The sequence below is a fragment of the Dromaius novaehollandiae genome, chromosome 1 (genome assembly GCF_036370855.1).
Source record: "Dromaius novaehollandiae isolate bDroNov1 chromosome 1, bDroNov1.hap1, whole genome shotgun sequence".
NCBI classification, from domain to species: domain Eukaryota; kingdom Metazoa; phylum Chordata; class Aves; order Casuariiformes; family Dromaiidae; genus Dromaius; species Dromaius novaehollandiae.
The window spans coordinates 194,095,144-194,113,330 of NC_088098.1; the positions used below are offsets into that span (position 1 = coordinate 194,095,144).

Here is an 18,187-nt window from a genome sequence, read left to right on the forward strand (position 1 = left end):
CTGAATGTCAGATGACTCCAGGGGCCTTGGGCAGCTTTTAGGCAGCTTGAAAGCTGCCTGCAAATCTCCTCTAACCTTGCAGGAAATTATATTTTTCAGAGCCTTGCAAGGACAAAGGGTAGCTGAAAGCTGCATGCAGGGCTGGGGCCATCTGTTACATCCAAATTAAAACCCGGTCTCAAGGGCGTAGTACCAGAACAAACACCCCATTCAATTTATGTGGACTGAAGAAACATACACTGTATGTGGATCTACAAATTTAATGCTAGTGTAACTGAAATATTAGCAATCTAATCGAAGAGTAAGTATTAGTCCAATAACAAAGATGATAACACTCCTAGTTCAAAGTGTTCTGCTATGCCTAGTTCCTGAAAGTAGTATAGCTGGAACTAATACACATATACTTTCTATTATCTACCCCTCTCCTTGACATTATGCTCCCCCTTCCTATGACTCTCTGGGTCCTAAAATCAATGGTGCTAGTCTTCCTCAGGAAGGAAAGGGGTGTAGAGGAGCTTTCAGCAAGCCTTCACCTGAAGTTCTGCACCAGGCGAAGTATGCTGTTGCTGGTGGAGATTTCTTCCTCCTCACTGTTGGGTCAGCTTGGGGTTGTTTCTATACTTTTCCTAATACAGTCCACTTGCTTGCTTTTTCACTCTTCAAAAATAATGATCCATAAGAAGATACATAATATGCATATACATAGGTACATATAGGTACAATGTTTTGCTGGCTCATTATTAATGTCTAGTAGTTATGGCAATATCACTGGTATGCTAAAAAAATTGCTTTACAGCACATCTGGGTGGCAAGTGAGCATATGCTTGAAGGTATTCTAAACACCAGCTGCACTCAAAATTTCCCTTTTAAATACGAGCTCAGCGGCTATTTTGGTCTTCAGGCCACCCTCTGACCACTCTGCGTAGAAGTTTAGATGCAGCCTATATCTCTTAACTTGGGAAGCCAAAGGCAGAAACTCATAAAATGAGAGACTGTTTTCAAAATTTGGCCTATAGTCATGCTGTGAGTCACTGCAAGTTTTGGAGTAGTTCCTGAGAGACGTGACTGTTACCCCTTCTCTACCTATTTGATAATATTCCTTCCACATTAAAAATACAATATAATTTATATTAGAGTCCTTAAAGACTCACAGTTTCCATACCTTTTTTCCAAGCACATTTTTCAGTGGACATGCAGTACTCATGCACAATTATGTATCAACACCCTGTTATTTCTCAAGTCAACAGCATTTGGCAGTTATTTGAGTGGCAGGCCAAATAGATGGGATGGGCAGAGTAATACTGGTGAATGAGTGGGTGCTACTCTGGTCTCTAAATCTGTGCTGAACCAATACTCATGGATGCTGTCAGAAGTCAAGTAAAGGAATATAAATCCTGCTTAGGGGGGTGGCGAAGGGACCTGAGCTTTTAATCGCTTCTGGCCATTGGCAATACCAGCGTACTTTCCCTTAGACTAGAGGGAGGAGGACCTGGTGTCCTTGTCAGCTCCCTATATGTATTTTATATATATATATATATATAATTTGAATTTTAACTATCTCATAGATCCCCTTTGTAGTTTCAGCTGGATAAAGTATTCTTCTTGTTTCTTGTCATAAACTGCCGCAGTGCTCTTTTATGCAGCTGCCACATTTCATCCTAATGCAGCTGCATTTCACCGGAGATGAAGTGATCACTGTATATAACTTTCGCATCAGTTTTTATAACTGTTTAAAGTGCCTCGAGATGAGATGTGGGATGCAAGCTATTGTTTTATTAGTGTCATCACAAAGTGCTGCATTGTACAAATCAATTGTGAGCTAAGAAGAAAAGTGCTTTCGAAGTGATGCTTGAAGATAGGGAGAGATTTGGGGAGGTTAGAAGGGATTTAAAGTCCTGGTTTAGGAATGTAAAAGGAAGACTTTTTTAAAAAAAAGGGTGAAAAAAATCTGGCGTCGAGTAAGAATGCATAAACTGAGCGGACCTGTGGGAGAATGGGTAGCAAAAATGTTAGAGAAATGAAGGGCATAGAGTTAGTTTTAAGTGACTTTGGGGCTGAAGATACAGAAAGATAAGGAGAAGGTGAAATCATCAGTGAATACAGATGGTGATAACCAGCAAAGACATGGAGAAGAAACTCAAAGGAAGACCCGAATCTCTTGTTCATATCATGTAGCTGAACCACATAAACTGGATTGGAGTTTTCACCATCTATTTTCCCTATTATAAATCTTTGCTGCATTATTAATGTTATGCCTTAAGATTTTCAGATATTAAGAGAACTTACTGTCTCAGTCTCGTTACATGCCCACAGTACTTAGGTGCCTGACTGTGCTGAGCATCCTACCCCTCTATCTCAGCACAGTAAGTCTACTTAGAAATCCACATCATGGGAGAATTCCCTGGGGAACAGATTTAAGGCTAAAGACTCTTAAAGGCACTGAGTCTGCCTGGCAGGGAGGGTAATTACACCCAAATGGGACTCCCTCAGGTTATTTCTTGTTCCTGAGGTCTTTGTGTATGTCTGTGTCCCTGCTGGCTTGTTCTGCTTCCTGCTTTAATAGCGCCTGCAAGTCACCTCTTACCTTAAAGAGTCATATAATGCATTTACAAAGATCTTTCCTACACTGCAAGCTGTCAGTGTTTTTCCTGTTGTGCTATTTGTGCGGCTTCCTTCACATTAGCATGAGTGAAACCGCTGTGCTATGTTCCTTGAGCTGATGCGATCTAGTTGTAAAAAATATATAGACACAGTATTCCCAATGCCCTAGAGTTTCATGCCTGGTGAACCTGCTATAAATCTCAGGCCTAGCAGTTTTACCGGTATCCCGTTAATTTAGGAAAGGAATTAAGCATAATCCCTTCACCCAAAGGGGAGTAAAATTCCTAATTCATGGCCAGAAGAACACATCTTTCATCTTGGGAGATGCAGCCAGGCTCAAGATAAAAGGCTGATGAGCAGAAGTGTCCCAGCTGGACTGTGCAGAGTTTGGTTACCATAAGAAACAAAAGAATTGTCATAGTGGGTCAAAAAAGTATTTTATATAGTACTAGATTATGTTGAGCACTGGAGACATAAGTTGCTCAAGAGGAAAAGCTGTATAAGGATTTATCAAATCTGAAAAAAAAAATCTCAACACTGTGATTAGTTTGCTTTCTGTTCTCCAGCTCTGGACAATGATGCATCTTTTTCCAAATCTGTGGTGTTAGCACTGAGTAGTCAGATAAAACTCCAACTCGGTTTTAAGCCCACTCATCTGCTGATCCTAGTGTCCTTTGGCAATGAATTTTATAGATTGTGTAAAAAACATATTTTCTTTATCAGTTAAGATTGCCTTCTTTCTTTTTCATTCCTTCTTTTTCATTAATCTCCCTGTCCTTGTGCTGTGAGGCAGAGAGAATAGACTTTCCCAATTTCCTATTTTTATATTACCCATTATTTTGCATCCTTTTATCATAAACCTTCCCTATTCATCTGCCCTCCGAGGTAAACAGTCCAAATTTTTTCATCTCTCCCCATATGAGATTTTTTCATGTCTGTAAATAATCTTGTTTCTCACTTGCAACCTCTCTAAGAATTCAAAAGCATGAATGGAGATCATCTGACTATTATACCTGAAGCGTAAAGGGATACATATAAAGAAACTGCTCATAAGCTTGAAAAGATCTTTTTTCTATTGTCATTTGAATTATTTTCAGCCACAGTAGTTTAAAAGGTCCATATTTTATTGTATTATTACTGGTACCACAGTATTCTGCAAAAGCTTAAGGTATATTAAAATAATGCTTTGACAGCTTTATTTGTTTTTTGCTTGCAAAACATAACCCTGTCTCTAATAGTAATTATATAGCATGGTATAAAATAATTCCAATGAAATTCCACCTTTGAAAACCTTATTATCTGGATTTATTGAAGAGTATGCACCATAGTGTAGTAAAATAATATAAATTCATTTTATGCTTATGTTTTATTTTATTTATGATAGACCTGTACTATAAATGGAAATTTTATGGGTGCATTGCACAGTTACCTTTGTGTTATTATTGGAATTATTCAGGAAAAGTCCTACAGGATAGAAGGGAATAAGGTAAACCATTAGTGTTCTATCTAAAAGCATTCCTTTAAATGGAGTTCTGTGGAAATTATGCTAAAAGCCTAAATAATTTCAGAGGCACCAGTATCCATTGCACAAAAATTTATACCATCTTATAAATAAAATTCAAGAATTTTTCCTTTTAAAGAATTCTGGTGGGTATAATGCAACTGAAAATGTTGCAGAAACTTGTATCTATTAAATTGCATGGGACTTTTCCCATAGGGAACATGAGAAGTTTTATATTTTTCCATGGTCTACAGCACCCTGCCTGCAGTAGTGCAGAGAGAGGATAATCTAGTACTTGGGTTCTAATCTACACCTCGCAAGCTATAGATGTGAGGCTCTGTTTTGCTGTGAATTTCTTACATGACCTTGGAAAGCTGCCTGTTCTCATATTTATAAATATGTTCCTATCCATGGCAGTTTAGCACCTAAACCCTATAGTGGGGTTCATTTCTTAGCTCTGAAGTAGCTTTGCAAAGCCATTTGAAGGAAATTCATTAACCTTTATGGTTAGCTGGGTGACAGTGGAGTGATAGTTTAGGTGTCCAAGAGCTTCAGAAATCTGGTGTTTGGTCCCTCCACACCAGATTTCTAAGGGTGTTAGTACTTGAGGAGTGACATAGTCATATTTTTATGGGTAGCTAAATGAGTCAGTCACCTACTTCGCACCAATGTTGTCTCTAACCTTCCTATGCACTTTAAGAAAAATTTCTCTCTGGGCGTCTGTGCTTTAGATCATCATCTGTAAAGTAAGAATAATAGTTACATGCGTAAATATCTTGAAGACTATGAGATGTAGGAGTAGGAGAATAATGGGGGGCCACTAAAATAGCTTAGACTAGTACCAGGGCTGCAAGAACAAGTTGGAACTCCCTGGACCTGTTTTAATACAGCTGCAGCCTGAACCCAGTTTTCCTACAAACCCCATCTGCCCTCATTAGAGCTCCTGTAGGAGCACATCATGGTGGTGACATGGCTTGTTGGTGACATGACAGGTCTATAGGACAAACATAACAATTGTCTAGGCAAGGCTGAAGATCACCCACACATGCATACAGCTGCCTTGAGTGTGTCTCAGGTGCAAAATATCGTCAAGGTTTCCTTCTCAGAAATGCTCTCTGGTTCACCCTTAACACAGGTCCACATGGGATCCTGAAAGTAAAGGGTGTTATTAAACCCAAGGTCAAGCTGAACCTCCAAACTGACGCAAGGTAGACGTTGTTCTGGAAGCTGCAGTACAAACTCTGTCCTCCCAACAATTTTCCTCCTCTCGAAGGAGAGAGTAAGAAAAGGATCAAAAGATAAGGTAAAGCACAGCACCAAACTAACCAACTCCAAACCCTATGAACTGCAACCAAACTGTTACTCTTCTTCCAAGTAACACTTGGTAGGGTGAATCCTGTTCTGCCTAATAGACCAGCTTGTATCTGCCTTCAGAGCTTACTGGCATGGCTGCATAGGAAAATAGTCCTTTCCAATGACTTGATTAATCGTTTTCACTAATGTTCCCAGATATTTTATCTTAAATCTCATAAAATCAGATTTAAATGGTGTGCAATATATTGGGGATATAAAGGAGAGCATACATAGCCATTTGTTACAGAAGGATGAAGAATAAAAGTTATCAAACATAAAATTGACATAAACACAATAGATGAGGTAATTATGTACCTTATTTACTCTAGCTGTTATTTCTTTCACTGCATTGTAAAAAGGGACATCTTCATCTTAAATAAAAATTATAGTAGGAAAAAAGGAGAATCAGCAAAACAGAAGATAAAAGAGAACGACTGGAAAGGCAGAAGCAAGCTAAGAGTTACAAATGTCTAGAAAGAAAAAGGGAAAAGACAGTAGTAACTAGGTCTTACAGTGATATGTGTCCATGATATTCATGGACAGTGATAAGGTCCTGTGCTGGAAAATGAATTTACTTATATGAATTTTTCTTGACAGAATAATACCCTCCAAAACAACTTCTTAGACAATCCTGCTGCTTCCTTTCATGTGAGGAAGGACTGTCCCAGTGGTTTAGTTTTCTTTGTTTCACAGAATGCACTCATTAAAATGCAGTTTATGTGGACTAAACAGGATCCCTGGATGACAGGGATCAGCTTGCTAATCTACCACCAGCACAAGTGGTAAAGTGGACTGGAGAAGGGATCTGACTGGAAAGTAAACTAAGCATTCCCTGTAGCTAAAAAATGGGTTCACCAAAATATGCCTGGGGTGTCAAAAAGCTTACTGCTGTAATTGCAGATCCTACTTGGGATCTTAAAATGTGAATCTTCCTCTGGTGCTGGGCAACATAGAAGCAGTTTGTGAAGAATCAGAAAAAGTAATGAGAAAGAAAGACTACGAGCAGCCATCTCCCTTCCAGCCCCAGCATATCCAGAGCGCTCACTTGTTGTGTGGGAGACAAATTCAAACCTGCTTAATGCTAAGCATGGACTTGAAGTCATATTCCAGCTGTACTCTGGCCATCTCTGAAGTTTTCTGGGTGAATCTCTCCCTCCTTATTTTACTCTACTTAACTTTCTTAAATAAAAAATATAGGATCAGAGATTTGCATTTCAGTCTCCACTGTGCGATACGTACTTTGGGCTTCAGGAACAATGTGTCTGATAAGCATTTAATTCAATATACAGAGTGACAACTTCAAGAGAAAATACTGAGAAAGAGTGCTGTAGAAAAAATATCCAGTGATTTGGTTGATTAAAGAGGTGACAAAGTTTAAGGTCCCTGCTTGTACATGTGCGCTGAAAAGTTCTGGTGAAGCAAGCGAGGAACTTCTTGGGGGCCTTGGAGGCAAGACCTGAGGAAGCTCCATAGCTCTAAAGAAACATCTGTGCTTAGGTAGCTTTGTACATACCTCCTGGCAAAAGCTGATACATAACAGGGTGCAGCTGACCATGAAGTACCCCTAATCTCCTCAGAAATGTTGCTGAAGGACTTTTGAGGATATGAGCCTCAGTAAGAAGTTGTAACTGGTGGAGAATGGAATTAGAAAAGAGAAACTTGTTTCCTGTCAAGCTGTGTGATTATTTCAACTAAAAACCGAAGAAACCCAAAAAGAAAATAGAGAGAAGGGACAGAAATTGTCCCACTGATACATGTCTGAGACCCAGTGTTTCAGAGGCTGATTTAGCAAATCTTGTTCGAGGCTGAATCTGTTTGTTTTAGGTGATAGTTCAAAAAATGAGAATACTCGCAATAGATGCCTTCATGTATGAGCTAGAGCCAAAGATTTGAAGCCAGAGTTAATCTGACAATCATTTTGAGTAGTGAATAAGCTTAAGAGAGTTGTAGTCTGTTATGAACAGTCTTTGAACAACAACAACAGCAAAAGGGTGAGATTTACTACCTTGGTTATTCCTTGCAATTATTCGCCCACTGCAACCTGAGATTTTTAGGTCTCACTTGGGCTTCAGGAAGATTTCTTAGCAATCTCTGATTCAAGCAGCCAACTGAAAAACACACTGAAATATGATAAGCATATAAGAGCATTAAGTAGTAGCATTCTTCATCACCCACCGCCTCTGTTAGTTGTGCTTCCAGGCCAGATGAAGCTATAATGTACAGCTGTTATGAGTTGTAAAATACATTTTGAAATAGGATTGATTCATCTGTGTTTCATGAGATTGAATTAAGCAAAAGGATAAGTATAAAGACTTGTCTTTTTTCCAAGCATTTAATAAAAATATTCAGTCTCACTGGAACATAATAGAGATGTGCTTTCAGCACACAGATGTGCAGTAGTGAGAGCCACGTTTTATGTAAGCTGCTCATTCTTTTGTGCAGTGTTATGAACTGAATGTACTTTCATACTCCTTTTTTGGCCTTGACATGAAGTAATGTCAGAGCAAATGAAGACCTGGTGGTAAATCCTTTTCTCACTGCTAATGATTGTGGCCATCGCTAAGCTGTTACTGGCTGTCTAATCGTCTTTGGGAAATTGTGCTTTTGATAAGTAGACCTATATTCTGAATTTTTATTTCTGTAACAAAATTTGCTGGTGTGATTCAGTATTCAGAGGGGCAAAAAGGTGTATGGGTCACATACTGTAGAGTATATTCAAAGCAGGTTTTATAATGAGCTTCAGGGGGTAAAGTCATTAGGGATATAATGAGTGATCTGAATGGAATTACATAGGAATTCATGCCAGCATCTCATATCTCTAAAAATGCATTTCAACACATAACAGACTTACAGCTGGGATTTTTGCATATAAGGCAGAACATGCAGAAGAGCAAGTGAGCCTGTTTTTCTTTTTCTAGTTTTAGTGCTTGTTCTATGTTTAGGGTTTTGTATTATGGCTGCCTAGATTTTACAACTACAAATGCACCAAAACCTCTCATTGGTTCATTCAGGTTGAATAATAAGGAACTGAAATGTCTGCTTTCTTCAGCACATACAGACTCCATTCCTTAGCTGACATACATGCAGATTTTGCAAATATAATAAATGCACATGCATGTTTTGGTTTTAATCATGTAAATCAGGACTCTTCAAAAGGAAGACCCTAATCTATACTTGGATAGCATGGAAGTGTTGTAATTTTGTCCAGATTTTACCAACAATCCATGTTTTTGTGGGCGATCTCTATTTTTCACTGTTCTTCCAATCACCCTGGGAGCAGCTACAACCCACGAGTCTCCATGCTGAAGGCGATGTGGGTGTCTGCCTGGCCGGGCAGAGCTGGACTTGAAGCATTGCTTTCAAGTCTCTGTAAAATTAGCCCATGGAGCTTGGTAAAAATCGAGTGACCCTACTGTCAACATGCATAGGTCATCTCAGCATTCAGGGGACAAACCATGTGTGTGACTGCAGAAATGCACAAAGTCTGTTTCACTGGAAAGATCTGAAAATTTGTTCTCTGTTTTTATGTAGCTGCCATTTGTTTATTGCTGATTACTATTTGTGCAGGCAAGATCTGCCTCTCCTATGCAAAAATCTTTGGGAGTAGGGTCTCATGTAGCCCTCCTGTGGGACAGGATTTTCTTACGTTCCCCATTCTCACCTATCCCTACTGTCAACCTGAAAATAAGAAAGGACTATTCTCTTGCCCAGCTGATGATTCCCCCACCTCTTCTATCGGAGTAGGATTCATCTTACTCAATGAAAACTGTTTAAAAGTGGAAATCTTGTCCAGCATAAGCTACACCTATACTTATAAATAATGGCGAGCCAGGGACAAGGTGACGCAGATTGGTTCATCTCCCCACTGCTTAGTACTGGCCTTCTCAAGAAAAGATTCGTCTTGTGGAGAGATAGATGAAACAGCCCAAAACAGGCTTGGAAGCGGACTAATATTTAAAAAGAGTGAGTGATCTGGGGTCCAGTGCTTGAAGCTACTGCCGGTCTCTATTTTAGTTGGCTGTGCAGACATATCTGTAGCTGTTTATCCTTTCTCTGTTAGCAGTCATAAGAGAAAAGTATTTCCAGTATGTGATTTATCTCAACTATTCTAGACACCTTAAGGTGAAATGAATCACCCTATGGAGGTAACTGTCTCGCCTTTGACTGTAGAGGGAGTCCAGACAGCTGCCTTAAGTAGCTAAAGGGAGGGAAGGGCATCCTACCTTCACAGTTCTCTCTTCAGTAGCATTGCACCTACACAGGGGTTTTTCTGGCAGAGCTTGCAGTGGCTTCCAGGCCTCTTTGGGGACAGTGTAAAGTGATATCCCTCTATGTCAGTGCTGATTATTCTCTCCAAGAAATGTTGGAGCAGGACAAAACAGTGCATGTCCTCTGTCTTCCCATTTCCACTCTACTGCTTCTTCATTTCATCCTAACAGCTTCCACTGTGCAAAGTCCTTTCAGTAAAGTGCTGGGGAAGGACAGGACACAGGGCCTCAAACTGGCTAAGCAGCTCTCCTTCCACGTGGAGATGGCTATCATTTTGTCCCAGTCACCAAACAGCTGGACAACCCAGCCTCCCCTGGAGGCAGGTGGATTTCTTTGAGGGACGTATATTTTGTTTCCTGATGCTGTCGACAATTACTGCTGAATGATGACAATGCTTTTGAGTAGCTAACAGCCATTAGCAAGTCTCTGCTGTTTCCTTGCAATTAAAAGAACTTTTAATGCAAAATGACAAAGTGTGAACTATTTGCTCTTCTCTTTCTCCTCAGAAATTGAAGCAAAGGAAGCGTGTGACTGGTTACGTGCAGCTGGATTTCCCCAATATGCACAGTTCTACGAAGGTAAGTAGGTTTTTCTCCTATTTGTGAAGTACTGAAAGTGCATTGGGTCCTTGCCAGGAGAGCTTACAGTCTGACACCACTACATTTGACTGAGAGTATTGCAGTGGTGGGCTGCTTTCACAAAGCCTCAGCTGCTGGAGTCATACAACTGCCTAAAGAAAAGTAGGACTCTAGCCCTCATACCCATGGAAGAAAACAGGGGGATATAGTTTGTGTAAACCTCAACAATTAGCAGAAACAAATACAAAAAATCCAAATACACAGGTCTCTTTTTTTAAATCTCCTGAACTGTGACTAAAATAAGATTGAAAATATTAATACTCTGCAAAGATATTAGAAGTGAATCGTTTGATCTGTGCTTTCATTCGTTCTCCTCTCACTGCAAAGCAAAAAAAGCGAATATTTTGGCGTTAGCTCAAAGCAAATGGGTGTCAAACCACTGTCCCAAAATAAAGTCATGCCCAGATAAGTAGGGGGTGTTTACACTTCTGCTGCATTCAGGAGCAGTTTGGGGACTGAGACTGTTTTCTACTGAAACTGTAGCTGATCCTCATTTTTTCACACTGCAGATTATCTCTGCCAGAGATATACAGCCAGCTCAGTCCCACTAGGGCTTATTAGCCTACATGCAGCTCTGCCAAACCTGCTGGGCTGCTTCCAGGGTCAGCATGGATCTGGAGGCAGCACAGCTACGCTGGCAGGGAGCAGTAGCCACAAAACCTTGCAGACCGGAGCCAGTTTTGCGGAGAGCCAATGCAGGCTTTGCCGATCCACGCTTGGGGCACCGAAAATCTCAGGGAGCACGATGCCCGGGCCTCATCCGAGGCTCCCGACAGCCTGCTGAGCTCCAGCAAGGCTTACTAGCTGGCTCCCGCCGGGCTCGCAGGTGCTGAGCTCCCACAGCTCCCTTGCAGTCAATGTGCACTCTACACAGTCGGTGTCTCCAAACACAGGGTCCTTTTTGCAGGCATCTATTATGTAAACGGTCAGCCCTTGTGTCCGAAGATGGTGGCCACAGTTCTTGCATCCCCATTTCCTGCTGTGACACCTGAGCATTGCAGAGCAACCTTGGGGACAGCCACAATACTGAAATCCCTCCCACTGCCCTGGAGCCCACTCATGTGTTGCAGCTATGTCACTTTTCACTGCAGATGTCAGCTTCCAGCATGCTAGTCTGGCTTTAAGTGAGCTAATTTTTTCATGTCTCTTATTTGAGTAACGCTTTTTTTGAAATCGTTGTTATTGGGAGTTGTATTAAAAACAAAAAGCTCAAAACATTTCTGCTGTCTTTCAAAACTTTCTGAAAAGTCTGCAAATAATTCATTAAGTCACAATGATGGGAATGAAGAACCTTGTTGCCCGTGTGGATGGTGTAATTTTCTGATCTCATTCTTTTGTTCTGGACGGTAGAAAGAACAGCTAATAATTTAATATCTTATTAAGCAAAAGTAACATGATGTTGCTATCTCTTTGGTGCACACAATGTTCAACTTCCAATAGCAAAAAAAGGCAGTAACTCAAAGGATCACAGATATGGCACAGATATGGAAGGGAACCAGGCCTGAGTAAAAGGGGTCATACTGCATTTCAGTGAGCAAATACTTGCAAAGCATTTTAGATGTAGACAATGTATTTTCATTTGAATAGCAAGCAGTTGTCTTAATATTGTGTCTCCTTTTATTAGATTCCCAGTTTCCCATTGACATTGCTGCAGTGAAGAAAGATCATGATTTTCTTGACAAGGACCTTGTAGAACCTCTTTGCAGGTAAATAACACCCAAAGTTTCTCTTCTGATACTTTAAAAACATTAGCTGATTTGTTATTCTTAGTAAGGCAGCCCAGTAGAAAAGGTGTTTGCTTGTCCATATGAATTAAGCAATGATACTGTTAGTTTTTCTAAATAAATGATAACATTCTGTATTCGTCATGTGGAAAATCCTAGAGTAGGGCCCACTATACTCATAGAAAACATCGCAAGGTTTAAAAAGGTCCCAAATCCATTGGATTTGAAACACCTTGCTTTTAAGAAAGAACTAGCAGTAATACAAGAAAACCCTGAATGAATTAAGGAGTCACATGTGAGTTGCATGAATGACTCTATGTCCAAGCACAGCAGAAAAGATGAAACCCCATGGCACAGAATTCAGCAGGTGCTTTCCCTGTCCGCAAACACGGCTTTCATGCTGCTGTACTTCCCTTGGTGATCTCCTGTTGACACCAATAACTATAACAGTGGGACCAGAACCCCAAAACACTACAGCTATGACAAATAGTCCTTGATCTGTCACTCCTGAAGGCTTTGTGTTTGCTGTTTGTCTAGCTTCTTATGCTCTGCCTGTGATGAATATACCATATTACATTGCTCCAGTACAGTCCCTCAGGATTTAAGAAGCAGCAATTCTGTGGTAGTTTTGCAAAACCACATTGCAGAGGCATTGTTCCACTCTTTTTTCTCCTGTGCTTGGCTCAAGCTGGGTTCTACTCCACTTCAGTAAGGACAAAGGAGCATCTGTCCCCCAGCAAAACAGGCTTTATTACATGTTATGGAAACTTTCACAAGACTAACATCAAGATAATTAGACCAAAACCTATTTCTCCTTCTGTGACTGTAGCTAAAGACATCAGAGGGTATGTGCTGTTCTGCTGCAGTGTGCATGCAGGGATTAAAGAGTCCATGATAGAGGATTGCAGAGAGGATTTCCTAATTGTAGAGAACAGGGCTGGAAGAGAGTTCATCTCATCCACCTCTCCATCCCAGGAGATGCCTTCTTTCATGGAGTATCCACAGCCTTCCCAAGGGATTACTGAGATTACTAGGATTACTATTAGGATGCTTCCCCAAAACTCCCTTGTGGCGGTTTATACCTATGGTTTCTCATTTTGTCCATTATGGATATGGAAAGCAGAATATTCTCTTTCTCTGTGTCTGACGAGAATCAGAAGTAAAGACCTGGACCCCTCAGTAATTGCTCTCAAAGATGCCAGGGAGCGGAGTGACTGTAGACATGACCCACTGCTGTTCTGTACAGCCTAGTGAAAGAGATTTCTACGCCCATGCCTAACAAACCTTCTTCCCACAAATACATCCATCCCACTGCTTCAGGTCAGCATGGCAAGAGACATGCTTTGGTATAGTCTGGGAACTGGTTGGGGGTAGGAGGGTGAGATATTCTTTTCCTCCCTTTCCTCACAAAATTTAAGCAACATCTAAATGTGCACAGGTTCCAAACATGTTTGTTCTGCTCCCTGAACTGCCCTGAGCTGGCCTTTTGCACAATGCTCTTGAATACATCCCTGGACCCTATTCGATTATATGACCACTTTCTAGGTTGAGGGGGAAAAGTATGGTCTCTCTCCCTCTCCCCTTCCTGTGAAAGCAGATGGTGAGCTGCATGCGGCACATTGCACAGCTCTGTGACTTTGCCCAGTCTTTCTTCTCTGAAGTAATTAGCAATAGTAGTACTTAAATTATGGTCATGAGGCATTCAACACCTACGCGGCTAAATGGGATCAGCTCACCTGTTGCTGCTTGAGACTCTGCAGACTCACAGTAATACCTTTGACAGTTACTCTAGGTTTATATTTTTCAGGATTTCTTTGTGAGTAGAACAGCTAGAGACTGTGTGGGTTTTTTTCTCTCTTTTATTGAAAGATGAGATTCTAGAGAAGAAATTAGGATCTGGAGAGATGCACTGATGTGACAGAATGTTTTATATTAGCCTAAATGTAGTGATACTGCTAAGGCCTGCGGTATGTAAGCATAGACACAGATCTTTCCACATGGTTCTATTCAAAGATAAAAGTTTTTATGACTGTCTGGTAACTTTTTCTGCAATGATTTTAATCAGAAAATAACACCTGTTGCTTTAATTTTTGTTGGGAGTTTTTAGATAGTGCAGATCTAAAGAGAGAAAATACCTCATATACCAGTCAGGTAGAAAAAAAAGTATTACGTGCAGGTTAAATAGATGGAAGAGTGATGTTTTCAGACTGCCGACATTTTATTTGCTACAATTCAGCAGCTCCAAATCTTTAGCTGAGAGCAATCCATAAAAAGCGATTGTGCCAAATGTCAAGAATCTGGTTCATCTGAGACAGAAACAGTGTCAGCCGAACCTCCAGTACAAGCATCACTACTGTCTTAGCTATCAAACCAGCATTTTCAAAGTTTGCCAGTGAACTATAAATCCTCACAGCTTGGCTGACCACTGTGGCCTGTTTTCTACTTTCGCTTTGTTCAGCAGTGGCATCACTACAAGGTACTTGCCAGGATATCACACAAGAGACGAAGGCTGTGATACACTTTCATGAAATAGAAAGCTAAAAAGAGGTTGATTATGGTTTCTGTATGTGGCGGTTACTATGTTGGGTCCCAAACTTCAATTCTTCAAACACCCAAAACTCCCACTGCCTTCAAAGCTATGCATGACCAAGCCTTCACACTGATTAATAGGGCATTGAGCCCATAATACTGAGCAAAACGGACTTCTTATTTTTAATTGGAGGATGATTTTAAAGCTGGAATGCCAGAATAGATAATCAGTTTGAGCAGAGTTTTAACTCTGAACCATAATTGTTCTGGAATAAACACTGAATTTCTCTGCTGTTGTGGATTGAAATCAGACTCTTAATCTCATTTTATAATTGGTTTTCTTATGATGTTGTAGTATATGAGATGATATGAGGCACAAATGCAGAGAAACTTTTTTAAGGCAGCTAGTAGTATTTTATTCAGAATGCTTAAAACTTTCAGTTATAAATGATTTCAGTGACCTTTCTGAGACAGTCTAACACTCCTGCTGTTTACAACATCATTTTAAAATTTGGCAGAGTGAAGGCCAAATCTGGGGCCTTTGGGTTGGAGGCATATCTTTTTTCCTATCATGAGATTCCATTCAGATTTTATTGAATAACGAACAATAGGAAATTGCTGTGCATTCTGCAGGCAAATGTTGTCAGCCTGCCAAAACAATAATTGGACATGAAAATTTTGTAGCTGGATCTCTATGTCATTTCCAAAATAGCAGTCAACAGATTCTGCTTTGGGAACTTTCGAGGTTGCTGAGGGTGAGGAGGAAAAGTCCAGCCATGTTTTTGTATTCATGTAAATACAGCAACTGAGAATGTAAAGAACAAGTATGTAATACTAGTCTACTAGAACCCTACTTAGACCCCTAAATCAAGCTCTTAAAATTTGAAATGTGGAAGCAGCCAGCAGCCTCTTTTCCCATAGCTAATGTCTCTTAGATACCTTGTAAATAATCCAAAGGTCGCTATATACAGAATATCATACTGTTAGTGTTTTGAAACAGTTATTGCAGTCACTACAATCTATTGGGTTATATTGCTCTAGGTGCCATTAAGAGATAAGCCTGCATCTCCACTTGCAGTAGGGAAAGACCTGCTTTGAAGTCAGTAGAAAGGCTCCCATTGATCTCAAGGAGAGTTAACTGACCTCATGTGAGCATGTTTCCTGTGAAGTAGCTCAGCCTATTCAGCAATGATAATAAATGACAGGACTGGAAAATAATATAGTCTCTGTCCACGAAACTGGTGGAGCAGGCATGTGGCCATGTGAACTTCCCATTCCAGTCCCGCCCATACTGGGAGGACCCTTATTCAGTGTTCAGTCTTCAGCAGAGCCCAGCACAGGAAGTCAGATGTCCTCTTCACATATTCTGTGGCACTGAAGCAAGCCCTCTGGGGGCATGCATCCTCTTTTTGCACCTCAGCTTGGCTAGGAATAATGATAAAACAAAGAAATAATACAGTGTTTCCCTCAAGGAAGAGCTTAGGGAACCAAAAAATGTATTCTCTTGATCTGTAACAGAGGACATGTCCCGATCTCCAGAGACAGAAGACATTGTGCTGTCCATGCCACCTCACCCCACTGGCCCTATTGCCTCCTGGCAGAAAAGCTTCTGTGTGCCCCTCCGGTGCCACTGGCTGTATTCCCCACCAGCAGCTTGGTAGCAGCTGCAGAACAGGTCCAGGGGAATTCATGGAGCTCCAAGTCACTCTAAAGTTGTCTTCAGAGTATCTGGGTGGCTCTTTAAGCAGGGCAATAGGCCAGACACAAGGTTTCACGGTTAATAAAATTCTACTTTGCAACAAGTTTGTGCTTATTTTTAAACACTGCTTGGTGTTGAACAGTATGCAAAGTTAGAGATTTCCTGCTCCTGAAGAACTTCCATCATAAGGGATAGTAAGAACACTGCTGTGAGTGGGATTCAGAGCCCTAAATGCATGTGTCTAATGCCATCTTAAATCTCCTAGGATATCCGAGACTTCCCCATGGGCTGGCTGACACAGGACCTACAGCAGCTGAAGGCCAGACTTGGTACTCTAGGGGATCTAAAATAGCACTAGACCCCTCTACCTGGACACCTGAATTGCTTCTCTGATGTTTAAGTATTGTATCAGTGGACATCTTTCACATTCATGGCCTGGAGAAGAAATAAAGTTAACATCAGTGAAGCACTAGCTATAGTAAATATTTTGCAGGCTTTCCCTGAACACTGGGGAGATGTTTCTTCAGTGCTTGTTCTCATAGAGATGAGGGAGTTAGAAGTTGATGGCTTGATTTTCAGATTTGATGTGCAACTTCAAAGGAGGCAATGGTTTCTCAGAATTTCTGAGTCTCTGGGCATGAATTTAGTTGACTCCTTTCTCCTGCTCAGCCTCATAGGGCATGTCTGTGAAGCACTTCCCCATTCCTGGTCTGGCCAGACACCCCAGCCATGTTGTGATGCTGCAGTCGGACAAGATCCAACAGACACAACCTTTCTCTCCCACTCTCTCAGAAAGAGAAAAGAAAGTTAGCCCTAAGGGCCAGATGGGACCTCAGGGCAGTCCCAGCTCTCAGTCATGTTAACAGGGAACACAAACTAAGGGGACTCCACAGCATTCAGGTAAATCTAAGTGCCACTGTAGAGACATCCAGATATGTTTTTTAATGGCTCATTTTGCAGCATTGATTGGTTCATCCAATTTAAAGGTGTGAGGACAGTGTTAGCAGCTTGATTTAGATAAGTAGGTGAGTGCTCTGACAGTCGACAAGCCCAGCAGTGGTGCACACAACAGCATGTACATGTAGAAATGCTTCTACAAACTTGTCTCTCTAGCACAAGCCAACTAATACTAATAGGACATGCAGGAACTCAGATCTGAGCCTTCAATTCACCTCTTGAAGGACACTGTCTCTGCAAATAGAAAGCTGAGTTGGAGTCCTTTGAAAATGCGTCTGTGCCTCTGTGTATTTGGAATCAATATAGATATCCAAATTTAAATGTTTTGTACTCAGATGAAGCACTGAACATTACTCAGCCAGGGCTGCAACAAAATGAAACTTTGAGTTGAGAAATTCCATGTTTGGGCAAAAGATGTGTTTTGCAATGATAGATGTAATTCCTGAGGAGGAGGATTTGTGGGCAGAAGGCTGAAGATATAGTTACAGAACCACGAGGCCTGGGATTTATTACAAGGACATTACTACCATGCATGTAGGGTGTGCTTGTGCATACATTACACTCACATTAATATGATGAGCACAGGACTTTCTGATACGGCATAAAGGTTTTATCGGCTTGAGTTAGGGAAGAGAGTATTTTATCTACAAATGAGGAGGTGTTACTTTGTGAGGGAAATTTTGTAAGGAAGATCCACATTTGGTAGGCTGGTTCTTTTTAAGTGGTGTCAATTAGAAAGGATTTCTAACGTTAGAACATGTCCCAGGGAGCAGTATACTAATAATCTAACGTTCTAATGCTCTACGAGAGATTCTATTATTGGCATGATGTTTTTTTTCACATGCCCTTGTAATTTATCACATACATTTCAGATGTTGCCAGTTCTGTAGATTTGCAGTCTCATCCTGGGACCCCA

The 18,187-nt window shown here is 40.8% G+C and overlaps 1 protein-coding gene across 6 annotated transcripts in view; it reads left to right on the forward strand.

The window, feature by feature from the left end:
* STARD13 (StAR related lipid transfer domain containing 13) overlaps positions 1–18,187 on the forward strand; it is a 305,503-nt gene that overhangs the window by 255,979 nt on the left and 31,337 nt on the right. For all 6 annotated transcript variants that reach the window (XM_064504938.1, XM_064504940.1, XM_064504939.1 and 3 more), the window contains 2 exons: positions 10,231–10,302; positions 11,987–12,068. In XM_064504938.1, coding sequence (XP_064361008.1) covers positions 10,231–10,302; positions 11,987–12,068 — 154 coding nt within the window. The remainder of the gene's footprint in view (positions 1–10,230; positions 10,303–11,986; positions 12,069–18,187) is intronic.